The following is a 16,613-nucleotide window of genomic DNA, read 5'->3' as shown; positions in this document are numbered from 1 at the left end:
TTTTTTCCTTTTTTTTCCTCCCTATATACACACAAAAAGCTGGGCAATCCTTAGAGGTAGATACCAAATAAATTTACTCAAGCTAATAGCAACATTCCCTTATTTTGTTAGTTTAACAAACATTCCTGAGCTAATTTGCCTAGAATATCTTTGCAAAATAAACAAGCTCAAAATAGTGCAAGCAGTCAAAGTAAAATACTTCAAACATTTGAATTAATTTTATCACAGATGGTAGGAATTTACCAGTAAAGTTATTTATATGTTCTCAGGCAATACTGTTCAGGCATAACTTATCACTGGAACAGAGGAAAATATAAGTTATTTTCATTGTCTTTTAAGACAGTTGAAATGGAATTTATTTTCCTTTCTCCTCAGCAAACTGGATAAGAGGTCTAGCTCTTTAAATGCTGTTGTTCCAGTTTCACAGTAGAGAGGCTATAAAATGGGGGTGCTTCATTAAAATACCATAGCTGGCACCTCTCAGAGGCGAAGGAATATTCACTGAGTAAGTAAGACATTATAAATTATAATTGAGATTCAATTCTCCCAGGGAGAAGAGAAGGTAACTTGTCATTTGAAGTGTTGTGAGTTTCTGAGAGTGGACCAGGAGTTTAGAGGGTATAATGATATCATTAAGAAATGCCCTTGCAAAGCAAGCAAAATTATACTGTGCTGTTTCTTGAAAACCACAGGAACTCTTTATTGTTCTGTCAGCAGAGGTTCAAAGAGCTATGTGACCCCATTAACATTCTTTCAGGCATGTATAACAAATTGGAGGGGGGAAATTTCTTGAATAGTTAATTATGTTTTGTGTGTTTGAATACCTAACACTGTTAGCTGTAAGAGCTCAACAACACAGAATGCACACCTTGCACACCTGGTTTACCTCACAGCTTTATTTTTCTCTTAATATTTAAAGGAGAAGGCAGTATCAAAGGTACAAAAAGAGTTGGGAGGTTGGAAAGTGGAAAAAGTAGAAAATGGCTAGCTGATTTGACGGCTGGGGTTGAACTGCTCTAGTATTTGCAGTCCTTCTTCCATGAGCAGCAGTTGTTATTAGATGACCAGAAAACCCTTTGAACCCACATATCCGTGTCAGATAGGAATATGTGGGGTGATACACTATAAACATAAGCTAGAATCTTGCAAGGAAATCGAGTTGATCTCATTTTCAATAAGACACAGCTCTTCTGGCCAAACTATTTATTTATTTATTTATTTGTGGAAAGTTGACCAAGAAGCCCTTTCACACACAGCAGCAAATGACTGCAGTCCCCATGCTGCAGTGACCATTGACTCAGCTTCAGCAAAGACAGTGGCCAGCAACAGAAACTGAGATTTGCCTGTTTGGTTTTGAATGCAAATGTTTATCTTCTTTTTTTCAGAGGGAATGATTGGTAGATATTGTCTCCAATGTTAGCAGAAAGCCCACTCACATTGATTAATTAAGTCAGAAGCTTTATCTGTACCAATAAATTATTTTCAGTTACACTACAGATTCAGGAATCTTATATCTTTAAGACTGTCTCCTTGCAGCTTTCCTTGCACTTAGCAATGAGATCGATAAATTATATGATAAAGGCAAGGACCATCACAAGGAATTTAATGTTGTCTGTGCTATACTGAGGAGATGTTGTTTCCTCAGAATTCATTTCAGGTTCTCTGTTTTTCTAAGTGATGCCAAACAAAGTTCGGCTTGTCAGGGGGACTCTTCATGAAACTTCACACAGAAGTTGGACTGGGACCCTTTGTAACTACTGTAGATGTCCATTTACATAACATTCCCACCAAGCCTCAGGAAACCCTTTCTTCCAGCCACTGGGTACATATGCTACTGAGCACACTTACTAATTAAAATCTGCTTCTAAATTCTCTTGGAAAATAGAAGAATAAAATTTATATTACCCTTTAAACCTAGGCAAGCTTGCATTCTATTTTCAGTTCATCAGAATTTCTGCTGTTTTCCTCTGTAATTCTTACACAGCGATCAAGTATTTTGCTCATCACATATATATTCATACTTCTGCCTTTCTTCTGAAAAACTGTCAATCTAATGACCTTCTAAATGTATCTGCTATTTGAAGAATATTTGCATTGTAATTGTACTTGTGTTAGCTATGTATTTTTTTAGCTGCATTTTTATTGCATATAGATTAGAGTTGGTCAGAAAGGTGCCTCTGAAATGGAAATTATTTTTTATTACCCTTTGGCCTTGCTTTAAACTGGTTCCACTGCAAGCAGTTTGAAACAGTGGGAGTGTGCTCAGAGTGAAAATCAGAACATACATTCAAATGGTCTAATATGTGTCTACCAGGAAGGGGTGAAAAACACATCCTGAACTAATAATAGGAAGTGTTGAATTACAGGGAAGTAGAGCTACTGGATGGATTTCCACTGAAATCCCTTTTTTTCTCAGAAATTGCCCATTTGCTGAAACCAAAGCTCAGTGAAGGGCAAGGGGTAGAGATGAGGGGAGAAGGAAGTAGGCTGAATATTTCCCTCGGTGTTTCCAACATTCCTTGGAAGACTGTGGTGTTTGAGGTTGACATTTTTGCATCAAGGAACCCCTGATATTTAGGAATGCTTGTTTAAGTGTAAAGTTCTACACAGTTAAGAAGAGACATAAGAATATTTAAGAACAAATCAGAGTTCTTCAAGATCTCTAGGCAAATGTTCTAATAAGCGTACAAAATTTCCAAAAAGTGCTCAGACATTGAAGGGCATTTTCTGCAAGCATAGAAAACTCTCTTGAAGTAGAAAATCACTTTCTGCCATGGTGTAATAGGGGTGGAATTACAGCCTCCATCAAGACAATGGTAAAAGTTCCATTTGAATCAGCTGGGACTTCACCTCAAACTTACTGAAAGCATTGTAGTCTCTTTTGACCATGCTGACCATACACATATTTGCCATAAAAATATGTATGACCATACAACATTTGAGGAATTTATGAATTCCTTTGTTGAGGAGGAGATAATAATAGATGAGGCTTATGTGTGTAGAAATGTCCTAGTTTTCTGCACATAAGTCAAACAACAAGTAGGCAAATGTTTCCAAAACTCATTGCCTTTCTGCGTAATTTTAAAATGTTTCTGACTGCAGCTTTTTGTCAAAAACTTACACCAGAAATTACCTTGCTTAGAGGAGCAGAATGAACACAGTGTCCTGCCAAGAGCCCTCTCCTGCATCTGTGCGAGCTGAGCTGCTGGGTCTTCCACAGCAGCAGTCAGGGACCCACAGCCAGTTCCAGTGATGCAGCACGTCCTTGAAGGCACGTGCTAAAGACAGGGCTGTGAGCCAGAGGTGTAAAGGAACAGCTGGTCTGATACTGCCACAGCTGTCCTCTCAGGGGACATGAATTTCAGTCCTGCAGCTGTTAGTGAAGGCTCCAGCATGAATCTTCTCCTAGAGGGAGCCAAGTCCTTATCTACCTGTGCTCAGGGGATAATCCATGCCACATATCTCAGTGTACAGTCATATCAGAGTGATGACTCCTCCTGCCTCAACTCCCTCCATCTCCCTATCCACATGTACCTCCATTGCTACCCCACATTTCAAACAAAAGAGCACCTGTTCCAACTCTGTTGTCACACAGCTCCCACTGAACTGTCACTATTTCTCTCTCTTTCTAGTCTAGTCCTGTATATGCAATCCCTTTTATATCTTTGTAATTATAATCACTGTGTATATTTTTCACAGCAAGAAATTACCTGTAGTAAACACTCTCTTCAGGAAACATTCACTCATGTCCCATGCGAAAAAGGAGAAAGCTTTTGGAGTTGTAAAAGAAGTTAAATAGATATTACAGACTCATCACTCCTGAAATTTTATGAAATTATGAAGAACTGGGATAATGTAGATTAATGCAAGTACATTAGAGCAAGTTCACATCTTATGAGAGGAAGAAACGTTCAACATGATCTATTTATGCATATGTTGGTGGGAAGGTTTGAGCATGACTGGTGTTAGCTCTAGCTAATTTTTTTGTTGTCTACCACTAAGAAACAGCTACTTTGTGTTCTAGGCAGACTTACTGCAACAAACTTCCATGTTTCCTTGCTGGGACTGAAAGAGTATTTTCCTCCTTTCTAATGCTTATCAGCAACTTGGTGAGATCTTTATTAAAATGTAATAACTGGCATAAAAAAAGACCTTCCATTTAACATATGCAGCTTGTCCTTGTACTCATAGCCAAAAGCCCCGAAGCATCCAACCGGTAAACATGGCAGGGCTGATCAATTCTGCCAAGCAGTTAATTCCAGTTTTCAAGTGAAAAATGTGAGTCTACAGCCTGCTATCCTTTGCTTTTTCCTTGTTCCAGTCAGCTCCCTAGAGATGATAGACACACAATGAGCATAGGCCTTCTCTTGCAGAGAGCAAAGTCTGTTTATCTACCTCTTTTTTTATATATAAAATGAGTCAATCCCTCTTCTCATCTCCTATAATTTCAAAGGCTCCCTCACTGGCAGCTCAGAGAGTACTCACTCTAAATATCACAACAGCTGCTGGAGACAGATAGCAGGAGCATTTCTGGAATGATTCAAACTGACCTTCTTTCAATGGATACTAAATGCTCCTCATTAGCTGTGACTTCAGCCATCCAACACAGGTCTCTAACATGAAGCGCATTCTAATATTGGGGGAAAAGGTAGCTAGCTAAACAGATTTGGGACCTTTTGAGGCAGCCTTTAATAAAAAACAATTGGTATGCTTTTTATGTGTACATATTGCAAATTATTTCATTCAAATACCTGTGTAAATATGAAGTGGACTTTAAATCAAGAAAGTTTTTTGCTACATATGCTTAAGAAACAGAATATCCAATTGCATCTTACAGCATCCAATAAATTCTGATCTTTAGCCACTTTCCAGCTGCTGAAGTTCATTAGAACTTGAAGCCATCTCATTTTAGGAACAGTTCAATCATTCTTACTGGGAGGAGGTCTCTATTTCCTTCACAGACCGGATTTGTAGGTCCCCTTCCGTAGGTTAACCCATTTTTATATAGCTCATATTGCCTCTATGAGCATAAGCTTGAGTTACTAGCAGATCTTCTAGAGCTACTAACAAGGACTCTTGTTTGGGAAGCTGCAACATGCCTTTTGGACATATCAACACACTGTGATTACAGCACAGGAGCATTCTGCTTTTATATTCTGAGGAAATTGTTTGTCCTCTGGTAGACCCTACTAAAGGAACAGTTATCCATCTGCAAGGACCCAGCCTACAATATCGCCTTTTCCTCAATTTCCCTATCCTGGGGACGATAATGACAAGGCTCTTGCAAAAATCGAAAATGTAAATATTTCCATAATTTTTTACAAGTCTTTAAATTCTGGACATAAATAAGACAAAAAGGTCTGCCTTCAAGTAGGTTTCTTTCTAACAGGGGAAAGGAAAGAGGGACACATTCTCAGCTGCCACAGATCATCATTTCTCTGCAGATGTGCTGAGAACCTCAGACAGTTGCACTGCCCCAGTAACTGGCCTCAGCTCTCTGCTCACTTCTATCAGCATGAAAGACTGAGGAAAAGCCAAACAATCAAACGAGCAACTTTTGAATCTGCAGTCAGTCTCTCAAGATAAACTGGTAAATCTACATTTAGGGGCTTTTTATATGAGGTGCTAAGGTTTTTTTTGGCTTGTCCTTGTCCAAGCCAGTGGATACACGAGCCTATATATGGTTTGCCTTGTCTAGCTTCTGTCACTGAGGATTTTATCTGTTCTGACTTCAGTAGGCAATGACAGAGATCTCTGTCTTTCTGTTAATACGACCTGTTATAAATACCAGTGAGACATAATAGCATCACAGGATATTTACAGCATAGGCAGACTTAACCTTACACTACAGATTTCTACAGAAAGGCTGAGTGTTCAGCTTGTTACGATGGGAATTCTCATTCCCTTAAAATTTTCAAGTAACAGCAGTATTACGTTCAGAAACTGTGGAAAGAAGAGTTTTATTTACACTTACTATGCAAGCCATCTTATAGCCTACATCCTTCAAAAGAATAAAGAGTTCCACTGGAAGTACTTATTCAGTCAAAGAAATCACACTTACCTTTGGTTTCAGAGTACAAATGTGTTTAAGCAAGGAAAGAAGAGTCAGTTCCTTGCTCCAGCATCTGGGCTGGTGAAGGAAACATCAAGTTTTCAGAGCAGAGGGCTTGGTGAAGTCTCCAAATGCACAAGGACTGCCTGGGTTCTGTTCAGATGGCCAGTCTGACCATAACAAATATTAAATTATGCCCATCAACCCAGGTCATGCTGACCTGAAATACTGTTCCATTACCTCCACTTGATTTCAAATTTCAAAAATCAAGAAATACTAACAATTCAGACAGAAATCAAATGCTTCTTACCACTCATAATGAAATAGATTATTAAGTATTTTTATTCCCAGATGAAAACTAATGAAACAAGCATACTTCCAGACTTTTTTTTTCTAGATAATTTTGGAAACCTACTCCACTCTAAAAATGCTATTCTGAAAACACAACAAAGTTCCAGAAAAAAATTGGGTTTGACTTGAAAACTTTTATCAGCTCTAAAGACTCATATTTTTCCACTAAGATTTGGAAAAATAAACATACAAGAATATTACACCTTAGACATAATATTGAACTGCATTTTTTCCCTTCAAGATCTACATTCTTCTCCACATTTTGAGCTGGTCAATATTTTCTGTTAAAGCTCTTTCTTCTCAAATACAACATGAAAAAAAAATTGATTGTATAAGATACTGTCAAGAGACAAGTAATTTGCTGCTATAATTTAACTGACATCAAGTTTCTTGATCCTACATAATTACAGTAGGAGGAATTTTTTAAGAAATGACTTTTAAATCTATTGCTCATGTTAGAGATCAAAAAGCTTCATATAATTCTAAACAGGCTGAGTTTTCCATAATCTGGCATCTCATTCTAGATTTTGAAGTGGGATAATCTCCCACTAATAATATCTAATAATATCTAAACAAACCTGTTAGCTTGATTTTCTGATTTCATCCAAACATTAATGTTACTCTGTAGTATTAACAAATGTACCTTTGACAATTTACTAAAAGAAGCTTATACGATTTTCCCTTATTTGAAGATTTTTTTTCAAAGAATTTTATCTGTGCTTGTATCTGATCAAAGTGTTCTTAAGTCAAGCATCATTGATTTCCTTTCATTTTCTTCTCCTCACAGAAATACCAGCTTCAAATTTTGTCTGGTTTATGATAAACTAAGGTAGCTTAAAAGAACTAAAGAAATGTAATGGATATCCTAATGTACTTTATTGGTCAAATCTTCTGCCAAGTTATTGCCAATGAAAATCTGGAGACAAATTCCTGTTTGCAGATCTCAGTTGTTCCCACTGCTATTCACTGCAAGGATTGTGAAATTTGAATCAAAGCCCTGTTGAACCCTAAGATCACTCCTGCAGTGATTCATCATTGTCACAAAGTAGGAATATGGTTTATTTCTTAGGAGTCACTGTAATCACATTTGAGAACACCTGGGTGTGACAGAACTATCAGAGAAAGAAAAAATACAGCCAGGAAATAACCATTCACCCTATTTCTTGCTTCAGTACCTTGAGACAGGCTTGGGGCAAGTTACCTGTTAGGTAAGGCAGTACTAGGTACTCTGGAGTGCAAACCTGATCTTCAGGTCAGTTTGGAATCCAGTTTGGTGATTTGTGCCATAAGTCATTCAGCTGGGTCTTGGTAGACCATGGCCTTCTGACTTGGCTTTCACCAAAGAAATGTGGCAGGTGAGGTCAGACCTTCTGCTGTTTTGAAGGTTTTGGCAGATTTCTGGATGCTATTGAGAAGTTATTGCATTTCAATTCAGAGTACCAGCTGGGGGAATTTCTAAATTGCTACGTGCATGTGCGTACACAAACTGCAGTACACAGCTCTGGTGCTGGATAAGGCAGGAGCAAAGAGTGTTTCTTTATACTCATTGCTAGCAGCACCATAAAATCAAAAGTCCTCTCTGGAGGCAAACCAACTACATCCTCAGAGCAGAAACCAACCAGCCTTAAATAAAAAAAAAATGTCTGGGCTTCACTGAACATGAAGGGTGTGTTCACTGTAACACTTCAGCCTTGGTTTCCAGGATTATTAGAGGTCAGTAGCAAACACCCTGTGTACTAAGAAGGGACTATTTCGTACACACTTCACCTGCATCACTATTGTAACACAGGTTTCTGACCTTTGCTATTGAACTCTGATGCTTATAATCTGTTATGCAAAGTGCCAAAAGATCAGTCTCTGGTTAACTTAAGCCACAATTGAATTTTGTCTACCATCATAGGCTAATTATAAGCTCAACATGACATACAGAGAACTGTAACTTCACAGATGAAGAAAACAGAGAAAATACATGCAGTGAAGGGAAAAAGCTGTTCACATTAAAAGAATGAAGATGAGAAGTGAAAGCTCAAAAAGTTATTGGCAAAATAGATTTATTTTATACACATCTCTTTCCCCACCTTTCCATCCACATGACAATCTTGTGCTTAATGTGTTAAAATTTAAGAGATCTGTAAGGTCTAGGAAGGAGTATGGCATGAGCTCAAAGCATACAGTGACAATTGCCTTGTGCTAAAACAGCAGAGCTTGTTAATCAGAGATGATTTAGGCACTACAAAGACATTTGTCCCCACACTGCTGTGACATGATGAGAATTGCCATACTGTACAAATACTTGTTTAGCATCTGAACTACTGCTGTTTGAAGTGGAGGCATAAGGCAATTTTTAGGCCATTAAATAACTGAGATATAATGAACTGTCTTGTGTGATGCAATATGTAGAGAAATCCATACAGAGCAAGGAGTAGTATTGAGCAAAATGTGCATTCAGCAATGTGATGATATAACTCCGACTTCATCTTTCTAAATATTTACAGATTTTACAGGATTTGGAACTGAACAGCTTATATAATAGCAATATAATAATTTCTGCCATCAAGTCCACCAGATTTGGCTAGTGATTGTTTTACAACTCAAGATGAATTAACATATACGCCTGTGTAATGCTTGTTGTCTGCACTTTAGTGATAATGCATTGTAGCAATGATTTGAGGAAAAATAAATTGAAGACAAATGCAAAACCACTGAACTGCCAATAGATAAATTGGCTGAAAGCAATTTGAAAGTAAGAAAAAACCCCAAAGGCATTAATTATTAAATACTGTTTGTGTTTTTTAAGTAACTCTATATGTCAAAATGGGATGGTCTGACACACTGAATTAGATGTGAGTTTAAAAAACTACAGGAAAATTCTTTGGCTATGGCATTAAAATTGCCATTACATAGTGAAAGGCTAAAAGTTCCTGGCACAGACAGCAACATATGAACATATGGGTTCAGCTCCAGGAGAAATTGTACGAGAGAATTATTTTCCTTCCATCCACTTAACTAGACTTACACAGGACTTAATATAACCCAAAATCTCTTCATAGAAAGGAGGACTTAGATAGCCATGTAATCTGTCTGTCTGAGGATTTGTACATGCACAGTGCTTTAGCTATGAGAAAAAACAAGGAACTGAAACAATCTGCTCTTTTTTTCAGACATCATCATCTCATGGGAGCAGGACCTGACTTTTTTCTTTCAGTGACCTCCAATGCAGTGACTCTTTTTCTGAAGTATGTAGGTCTCATCTGCATTTCAACAGCATTTTACGTAAATTTTACCTTAGGATGGCACTATTTCTTTTAAAATAATAACAGAACAAAGTCTCGATGAAAATACTTCAACAGCAATGGTGAGAGCCAAAAAATCAAACTAAAAAGCTCTCACCATCATTGTTTGCTAAATATGTGCTTTATAAGCATGAATGGCTTGCTTCTAAAACTGGTAAAAAGGAGTGCAGCATTCACAACTCCTACTACTCCTACTACTCACAAAGCCAGTGGCTAGTTAAGTTTAGGACATGTTATCCTAATTTATGCTTTCAGAGAGAGTCAAATTTCTACTAATCCTGGAAAAAAACAACAGTAACTTGACTTTAAATAAGAAATGAAATGGACACACATACACAAGAAAGGCAGGCTCCTTAAATCGCCCAGCACAGGACGTCAGGCTAATGACAGAATCATAAGATCAACTTTGGTACTCCCAGACTTCAGTACTTCCAGAAACATACTGTTGCCAACAACTGCAAATAAACTGCAAATAAACTGCAAATAAAGTGGCATGGCCAGATATCAGATGGGATGAAGGCTGGACTGGCCTCTTACTGAAGAGATGGAAAAGCAAAATTTGTACAGGCACAAGGACACCTTGCTAGAGTTTGATTTACTTATGAGTGTCACTTGGCTTTATCTTACTTCTGACTAGAAGGTTTTTTGAACCACAGAATGTTACTTGGTATGAAGTGATAGTATCCGCAGGAGAAGATAAGGTATTCTCCTAAGGACTAATTGCACAGCTTGACTTCCTCATTTGTTAGAATAGATGAAAAGTCCTCACAAAGGGGAACACAGGCTTAAAACTGCTGGCAGATTTTTCTACCTCATTTTTGAATGATAAAACAAAGTAGACACAATCACGGTCTACTTGTAGATAATTTGCTGGTCAAAAAATTAGTTGAACAAATTGTTCCTTCTGGTATGCAAGTTAAAGTTAAAATAAACGTGCACACACCAGAGAGAATTATTATTGAGGTGTTTATAAAAGCAGGATATCTTGTAAGTACTAAGCAAGAAAAAAACAATTACTTATCTCTCCTTTTAAATATGTAGCTACATGAAACATGGTCCTTAAGCAAGCTGGTATAAGGCTGAAGTCACCCCTGTTTTGAGCAGGGAGTCAGACAAAGTGATCTCCAGCACTCCTTCCAATCTAAATAGTCCTTGGATTCTATTAAATGTCCTCAAATAGTAAGGTTATGTAAAATTACTTCCAACCTAAAAGTCCATCTTAGGTCTAACACCAGAGATGGGCTTGGACTTTAGTGGAAGGGGCTGAAGTCCTCTCTGAGCACCACAGTTTATCCTCATCCTCAGGTTGCCCCATCCTCAGGTTGGCCCCTCAGTCCCCAGCTGTCTTGTCTTGGCTTTCTACCTAACCCTGTAACAGCAAGTGATTTTAGCTTGCTCCCATTTATCTGCAAGCACCAAGTGGATGTGCAGCCCCTAAACAGTCTGAACCATAATGTACCAGGATCCTGCGTGACAAATGAAGGCAGTCAGAATGAGGGCACAACAGGGAGCCTGTCCTCCCTCTTCCTCATTTCCATCCAACACAAATGCATCCCCATGAACACAACAGCACACTTCCATCTGCTGAGGGAGTTGCTCTCATCTCCTCTTACCCTCCCTCTACATTCACATGTGCTTGCATGTGGACTTCACACTCCAGAAGGCAGACACTGCTGGATTTTAATCCCCCCGAATTCTCTGATGGATTAAGCCTCAAATGTCTAACCCTTCTTAATGCTGTGGTAAGTAATGCACATACTGGCTACATTGATTTACAGCTGAAATAAAAGTGAAAGACAGACAAAATGAGATGTCTGAAAATCAATCTATGCTGCAAGTGGATGGGACAGCAAAGCATTCTGGATTATATTCTCATCCCTTCACTTTGCCCAGTGCCTGATGAAGCAAAAATCACTGTCTGCAGCAATAAAAGTTGCAGGTACGTGTGTTACCCTCGACCTACCTGTAACCCTTCAATGGCCAGTTTGAGGATAGATGGTGTAAGCTTGGAGGCTTGCTTGAAGGAGAAGTTGCTCCAGTCTATAATTAGAATGAAGCCATTTATCTGAAGCTCCTGATCTTCAATGAGCACTTCCAAGGAAAGTAGAATAGCCCGAAGGATATCTATGAAGGAGTTCCTAAAGCAAAAGAAGAAAAAAAAAATCAATTATTGCAGTTATCTTCAAACCTCAAGATACTCAGTTTTGCTGTGGGTGGGGCATGAGCAAGGGACAGGGATTTATTCTGGTAGACTTATCCTGAAAAAGAGTTGTTTCAGAGGTGTCTTTATAGAGCTCCTGCTCTGAAACTGCTTGGTGTGATAAATCCTGCTCACTGACAGATAAAATAAACACTGAATGAGATCTCAACTCTGCTAGAAGTCCTTACTATAGATTTTAGCTAAGGTACTTGGGAAACTATTTGTCTGTGATGAAATGAAACAAATTCTAGCTATCAGTTTAAATCCTTTCTCATTTAGATATACTTTACCAGCTCACTGTTTGTTTCCCTTCTTTTCAGAAAATGAAATAAATCAGTGCAATATTAATATAAAATATATCATTACAACTAGGTTGTGTGCCTTCCTGCTTGAGTGTAGGGAATGATCCAAGGCTTTACACAATAAAATTTGACAGTTGCCTTAGTTTTGCAAACCAAATGCAACACGAAAAATGGCTGCATCCACTCAAAATGAGAACTCTTCATTAATTATCAGCTACAATAGGCTGTCTGGAAGGCTTCCCTCAACTCTGGGAGAATAATTAAAAATCTTGGAGGTCATGAAGCATATAGCAAGTAACAGAGAAGAAAATATTGAAATACTTCCTTAATGTGAAAGTCTGCACTGGGAAGCCTGGGCCGCTCCCTGCTTCCATTTTCTCACTACTTCTATTTCACAAAAGCAAGAGTTGGACACTTTAATGGCTTAGTCCATATTTATACCTGAGTAAGCTGAATCAAGTGCTCTCCTCATCTGTCCTTCCCATTAAGATGATTTACAAACAATAGATTCTTTTAGAGAGCGACAAGCAAGGAAAGCTTCAGAAAGTGCAGCATAACCTTGTGTAGAATGAAATTGTAACATACTGCTAGTGCAATCTGCTTTACCTCAGCATAATTCTCAAGTTTTCATGAGGCCTGAGGTCTTTTACAGGGAAGGTTCATACCATGTTCTCCCATGGAGATTTTTATTTAGTTATTTTCTGCTGTTTCCATTAATTTAAAACAAGTCCTCCCAAACCTTTGAGAGCATTGTTTCAAGTTCTGCCTGAGAGAAAAAATGTATGTGCAGTCAAAACAAATTTCTCTACCATCGTCCTCTACCCCTGAATGGCATCAACACATTTTAAATTTCTTTTAAAAGTAAATAGTGAAGTGTTCTCTCATTCTTTCTCTTTTCTCTCAGAAGGTATTGAGTGGAAATGTACATTCCTTCTCTAAAGACCTGATCCCTGGAAAAAGCTGCTTCTGCACTCTGCCTTTCTGCAAAAGTTAGAATCTTCTCTGAAGTAAAATTGCTGGGCCAAAAAATTGAGCTTAAAGATATCTAATATTGTTCTTGCTGCATACAAAGTCACCTCTCCCTCATTTACAGTCACAGGGCAACCTTGACCTTTTCAAATCCTATGGGGAAGCTGTGCTAAACAGCTAAAAAGAGGGAGTATTTCCTTAGCAACATCAGGTGAAGGTATACTGATTGGATTGGCAATTGGCATGTACTTCTAGTCTAAATTCATTTTGGAAAACTGTGATATACTACCTACTGCTTAGCTGAAATGGATGATGACTTTCAAGCAGCAGCCCCAGATGACTACACTTTCAACAGTGAAAAAAACAAATATGCCCCTAGACCGTATCTACTTAATATATCCTACACTACCCCAGCATCCTCCTTCAGGGTGGTCAGCCTTCCACAAGAACTACCCCATGGAAGCTCCCAGATGTGTACGGTGGCTCCAAAAGCGTCCTCACATACATGCCAGCCTTCTCTGCACTCTTGTTGGCATCAATTCAGAATGATATCCTTGACTGGCTACACTGGGGAAGATGGAATAATCATTACCTCAATCCCACAGCTGCAAACTTCAGAATGAACTGAATGGTTTTTACTACCAAAGGTGTGAAAACATGGCCACATTGGGACAAAAAAAAGGCTTCATCCTTCATTTGTGGGAATAAGTTTTCTTAAGAGTACATTCAAACTTATATTTGTGATCCTGCTACCAATGATGATTTGAAAGTCTGTATAATGATCCCAGTGGAATCTGGAAATGGTAGATACAAGGCATCTTCTGTAATCCACTCAAATGCTAAATGACAATGGAAATATTTCAGTGCAAAATCTTCCCCTTGGACTCTGTGCTGAGGAATTCTGGTATTTGTTTGAGTGTCTACATAAATTGCCAATTTATCAAGCAATAACTCACCTGTACTTCCCTGTAAAAGTTCCCCTTTCAGTAGAAATTATTTACCTGGGAGATATGGTACTCAATTTTCTTAGTTTGCAACTAATCTAGCTGTCCCCGCCTACATCCCTCCCCTCTCTATGTATTTGCAATTTGAAGACACGGTGTAGGAAATAGAGTGAACACAAAGATGTTTTTCTGTGAGTACAGGGAGACATGAAAGCAGCACACAAGTGCTCCAGGTGGGTTGTTTGCAGGCACACTGTTCCTGCAGAGTCTGGATAGAAATCAGACAGAGTGCCAATTGAGGCTGAAGCCCTCTGCTCCCTAGTCTTGGGGCTTTGAGACAAATCATTCAGCTCTGTGACTGATTTGCATCCAAATAATTTTCTATGCATGAACACAGAACCACTTTTTATTAGTCCATCTCTTTTGTTCCTTCATGTTCCCTTCCCCTCCTCCAACCCCCCTCCTCACCAGTTTAACCCTCTCACACAGAAAAAAAAGCAAAATAAATTACAATTACACAAAGGGAAAAGTGTAAGGTTCTGTAAGGATTCAGTATGGAGCCTACTAAAGTGAGCCACTAATGAGTTACAAAAGATTTGCACAAGCCCCAGAAAGACAAAAAGGAGGAGGGAGAGAGAGTGCCTATCTGCCTTGGCTGAATGGAAAGGTACCACAAAAGAGGCTCTTCAAATACCCTTTGGAAAATAGGAAGTTAGCTCAACATAAGCTAGTGGTAAGGAACAATAATGTAACACAAAAAAATGAATATGGTTTAGCTGAGGGATTTGGTGGGGAGATTAGCCAAAGGCATAACATGAAAATAAATAAGAAGAAATTACTTAATTATAAGAGGTGTAAGCAGTCTGTGAGAGAACCAGAAGGCTCAGTGGAGTACCAGAGTGCAATGGGAACAATTAAAGGGGATAAAGACATTGGAAGGAAATTAAATGATCTACTTGCATGTATCTGCCACCAGTCATTTTGAAGAGATCTGTGGATAACAAAGCTGAGGGACTGTTGGAAAATAAGGGGTCAGATAAGACATACTGAAAGAAAGCAATACATTTTGGAGAAGACAGCATCAGTAAAGGCTTTTGACATTCTCTTTCTGAATAGATAAGCACAGACTGTGTTTTAGGCATGCTAGGGAAATTAATTGGATTATTCAGATAGTTAAAATATGAATGTGCAGAAGTACTGGCAGCTGAAACCATTACAGTTGTCTGGTAGTAAGCAAAAACAAACTGTCACTATAAATCCTGACTGTCCCACAAGACAGCAGGCTAAAAAAGTTTGGACCAGTGCCATTGTCTTGGCAGTTGCAGACATCCCTAAGTTAGCATGCAGTAAGAACCTCTCCCCTCTAATACTAAAAAGGTGGCCAAAGCTCTATAGCATTTAGCAAGCTGAAAACATGGCACAGATACAAATCAAGTAAGAGACCACATCTTGCCTTGTTCCTTCTGTACACAAAAAATCACCAACAGAGAGCAAAAATCCATATTTAGCTTCTAAGTGGGGAGAGCTGGCACTGCCCTGCAAGGAGGATTCCTACCGGGAGTGAAACACAGAAGAGGAAGCAGAAAGAAGGACCAGAAACCCAGTTGCAGGATGCCCCAAATTATTTGAGCTAATCCAAGTTCAAGAAGCTGGTTGCATCTTGAAGTCTGTGTTTAGTTTTGGGCCCCTCACTGCAAGAAGGACACTGAGGTGTAGAGCAGGTCAGTAGAAGGGTAGTGAAGCTGGTGAAGAGTCTGGACCAGAAGTCTTGTGAGGAGTGGCTGAGGGAGCTGAAGGTGTTTAGTCTGGAGAAAAGAAGGCTCAGGAGAGACCTTATCACTCTCTACAACTACCTGAAAGAAGGTGTCATGGTGAGGGTCAGTCTCTTCTCACATATAACAAGTGACAGGACAAGAGGAAATAACCTTAATTTGTTCCAGGAGAGGTTTAGATTGGATATTAGGAAAAGCTTTTTCACTGGAAGGGTTGCCCTGGAGACGTGCAAAGACGTATGTATGCAGCACTCAGGGACATGGTTTAGTGGTGGACTTGGCAGAGCTGGGTTAACAGCTGGACTCCATGATCTTAAAGGACTTTTCCAGCCTAAATGATTCTATGATTTTATGAAAGGCTTAGAAGAGGAGACATGAGCAACACAGCAGATCCATGCAGGTGGACAAGGGAAGACCCAGGAAGGCACATTTTTAATTGTTCCCAAACACAGCCAAAGTATGTTATTCATAAAATATGAATAAAACAAAGCCCCTGGAATCCAGTCAACATTAGGTTTTGAAAAGGTGAACATAAATCATATTAAGTCATTTATTAATCAGATTAAATTCTCCTTTCTGCTCATGAACTATTGATAAGAAAGCCCCAGCTTCCATTAATGTGTTCTTGGAAAACCTTTGTGGTGTTTTAATGTGCGTATTTATTTTAGAAAATTAAACCTCACCCCTGCTGAAATCAGTACCAGAAATTATTAACACACAGTCCTTGAGG

At 38.8% G+C, this 16,613-nt stretch overlaps 1 protein-coding gene across 1 annotated transcript in view; it reads right to left on the bottom strand.

Annotated features, from left to right (window-relative positions):
- The window catches only part of CLVS1 (clavesin 1), a 92,372-nt gene that overhangs the window by 56,697 nt on the left and 19,062 nt on the right, over positions 1 to 16,613 (bottom strand). The window contains exon 2 of the mRNA XM_069004834.1: positions 11,660 to 11,834. Within this exon, the coding sequence (XP_068860935.1) occupies positions 11,660 to 11,834 (175 nt within the window). The remainder of the gene's footprint in view (positions 1 to 11,659; positions 11,835 to 16,613) is intronic.

This window comes from Aphelocoma coerulescens, chromosome 2, assembly GCF_041296385.1.
Source record: "Aphelocoma coerulescens isolate FSJ_1873_10779 chromosome 2, UR_Acoe_1.0, whole genome shotgun sequence".
Lineage (NCBI taxonomy): Eukaryota > Metazoa > Chordata > Aves > Passeriformes > Corvidae > Aphelocoma > Aphelocoma coerulescens.
Note: the sequence above shows the minus strand (reverse complement) of the source record. Positions and strands in the feature narration are given on the sequence as shown.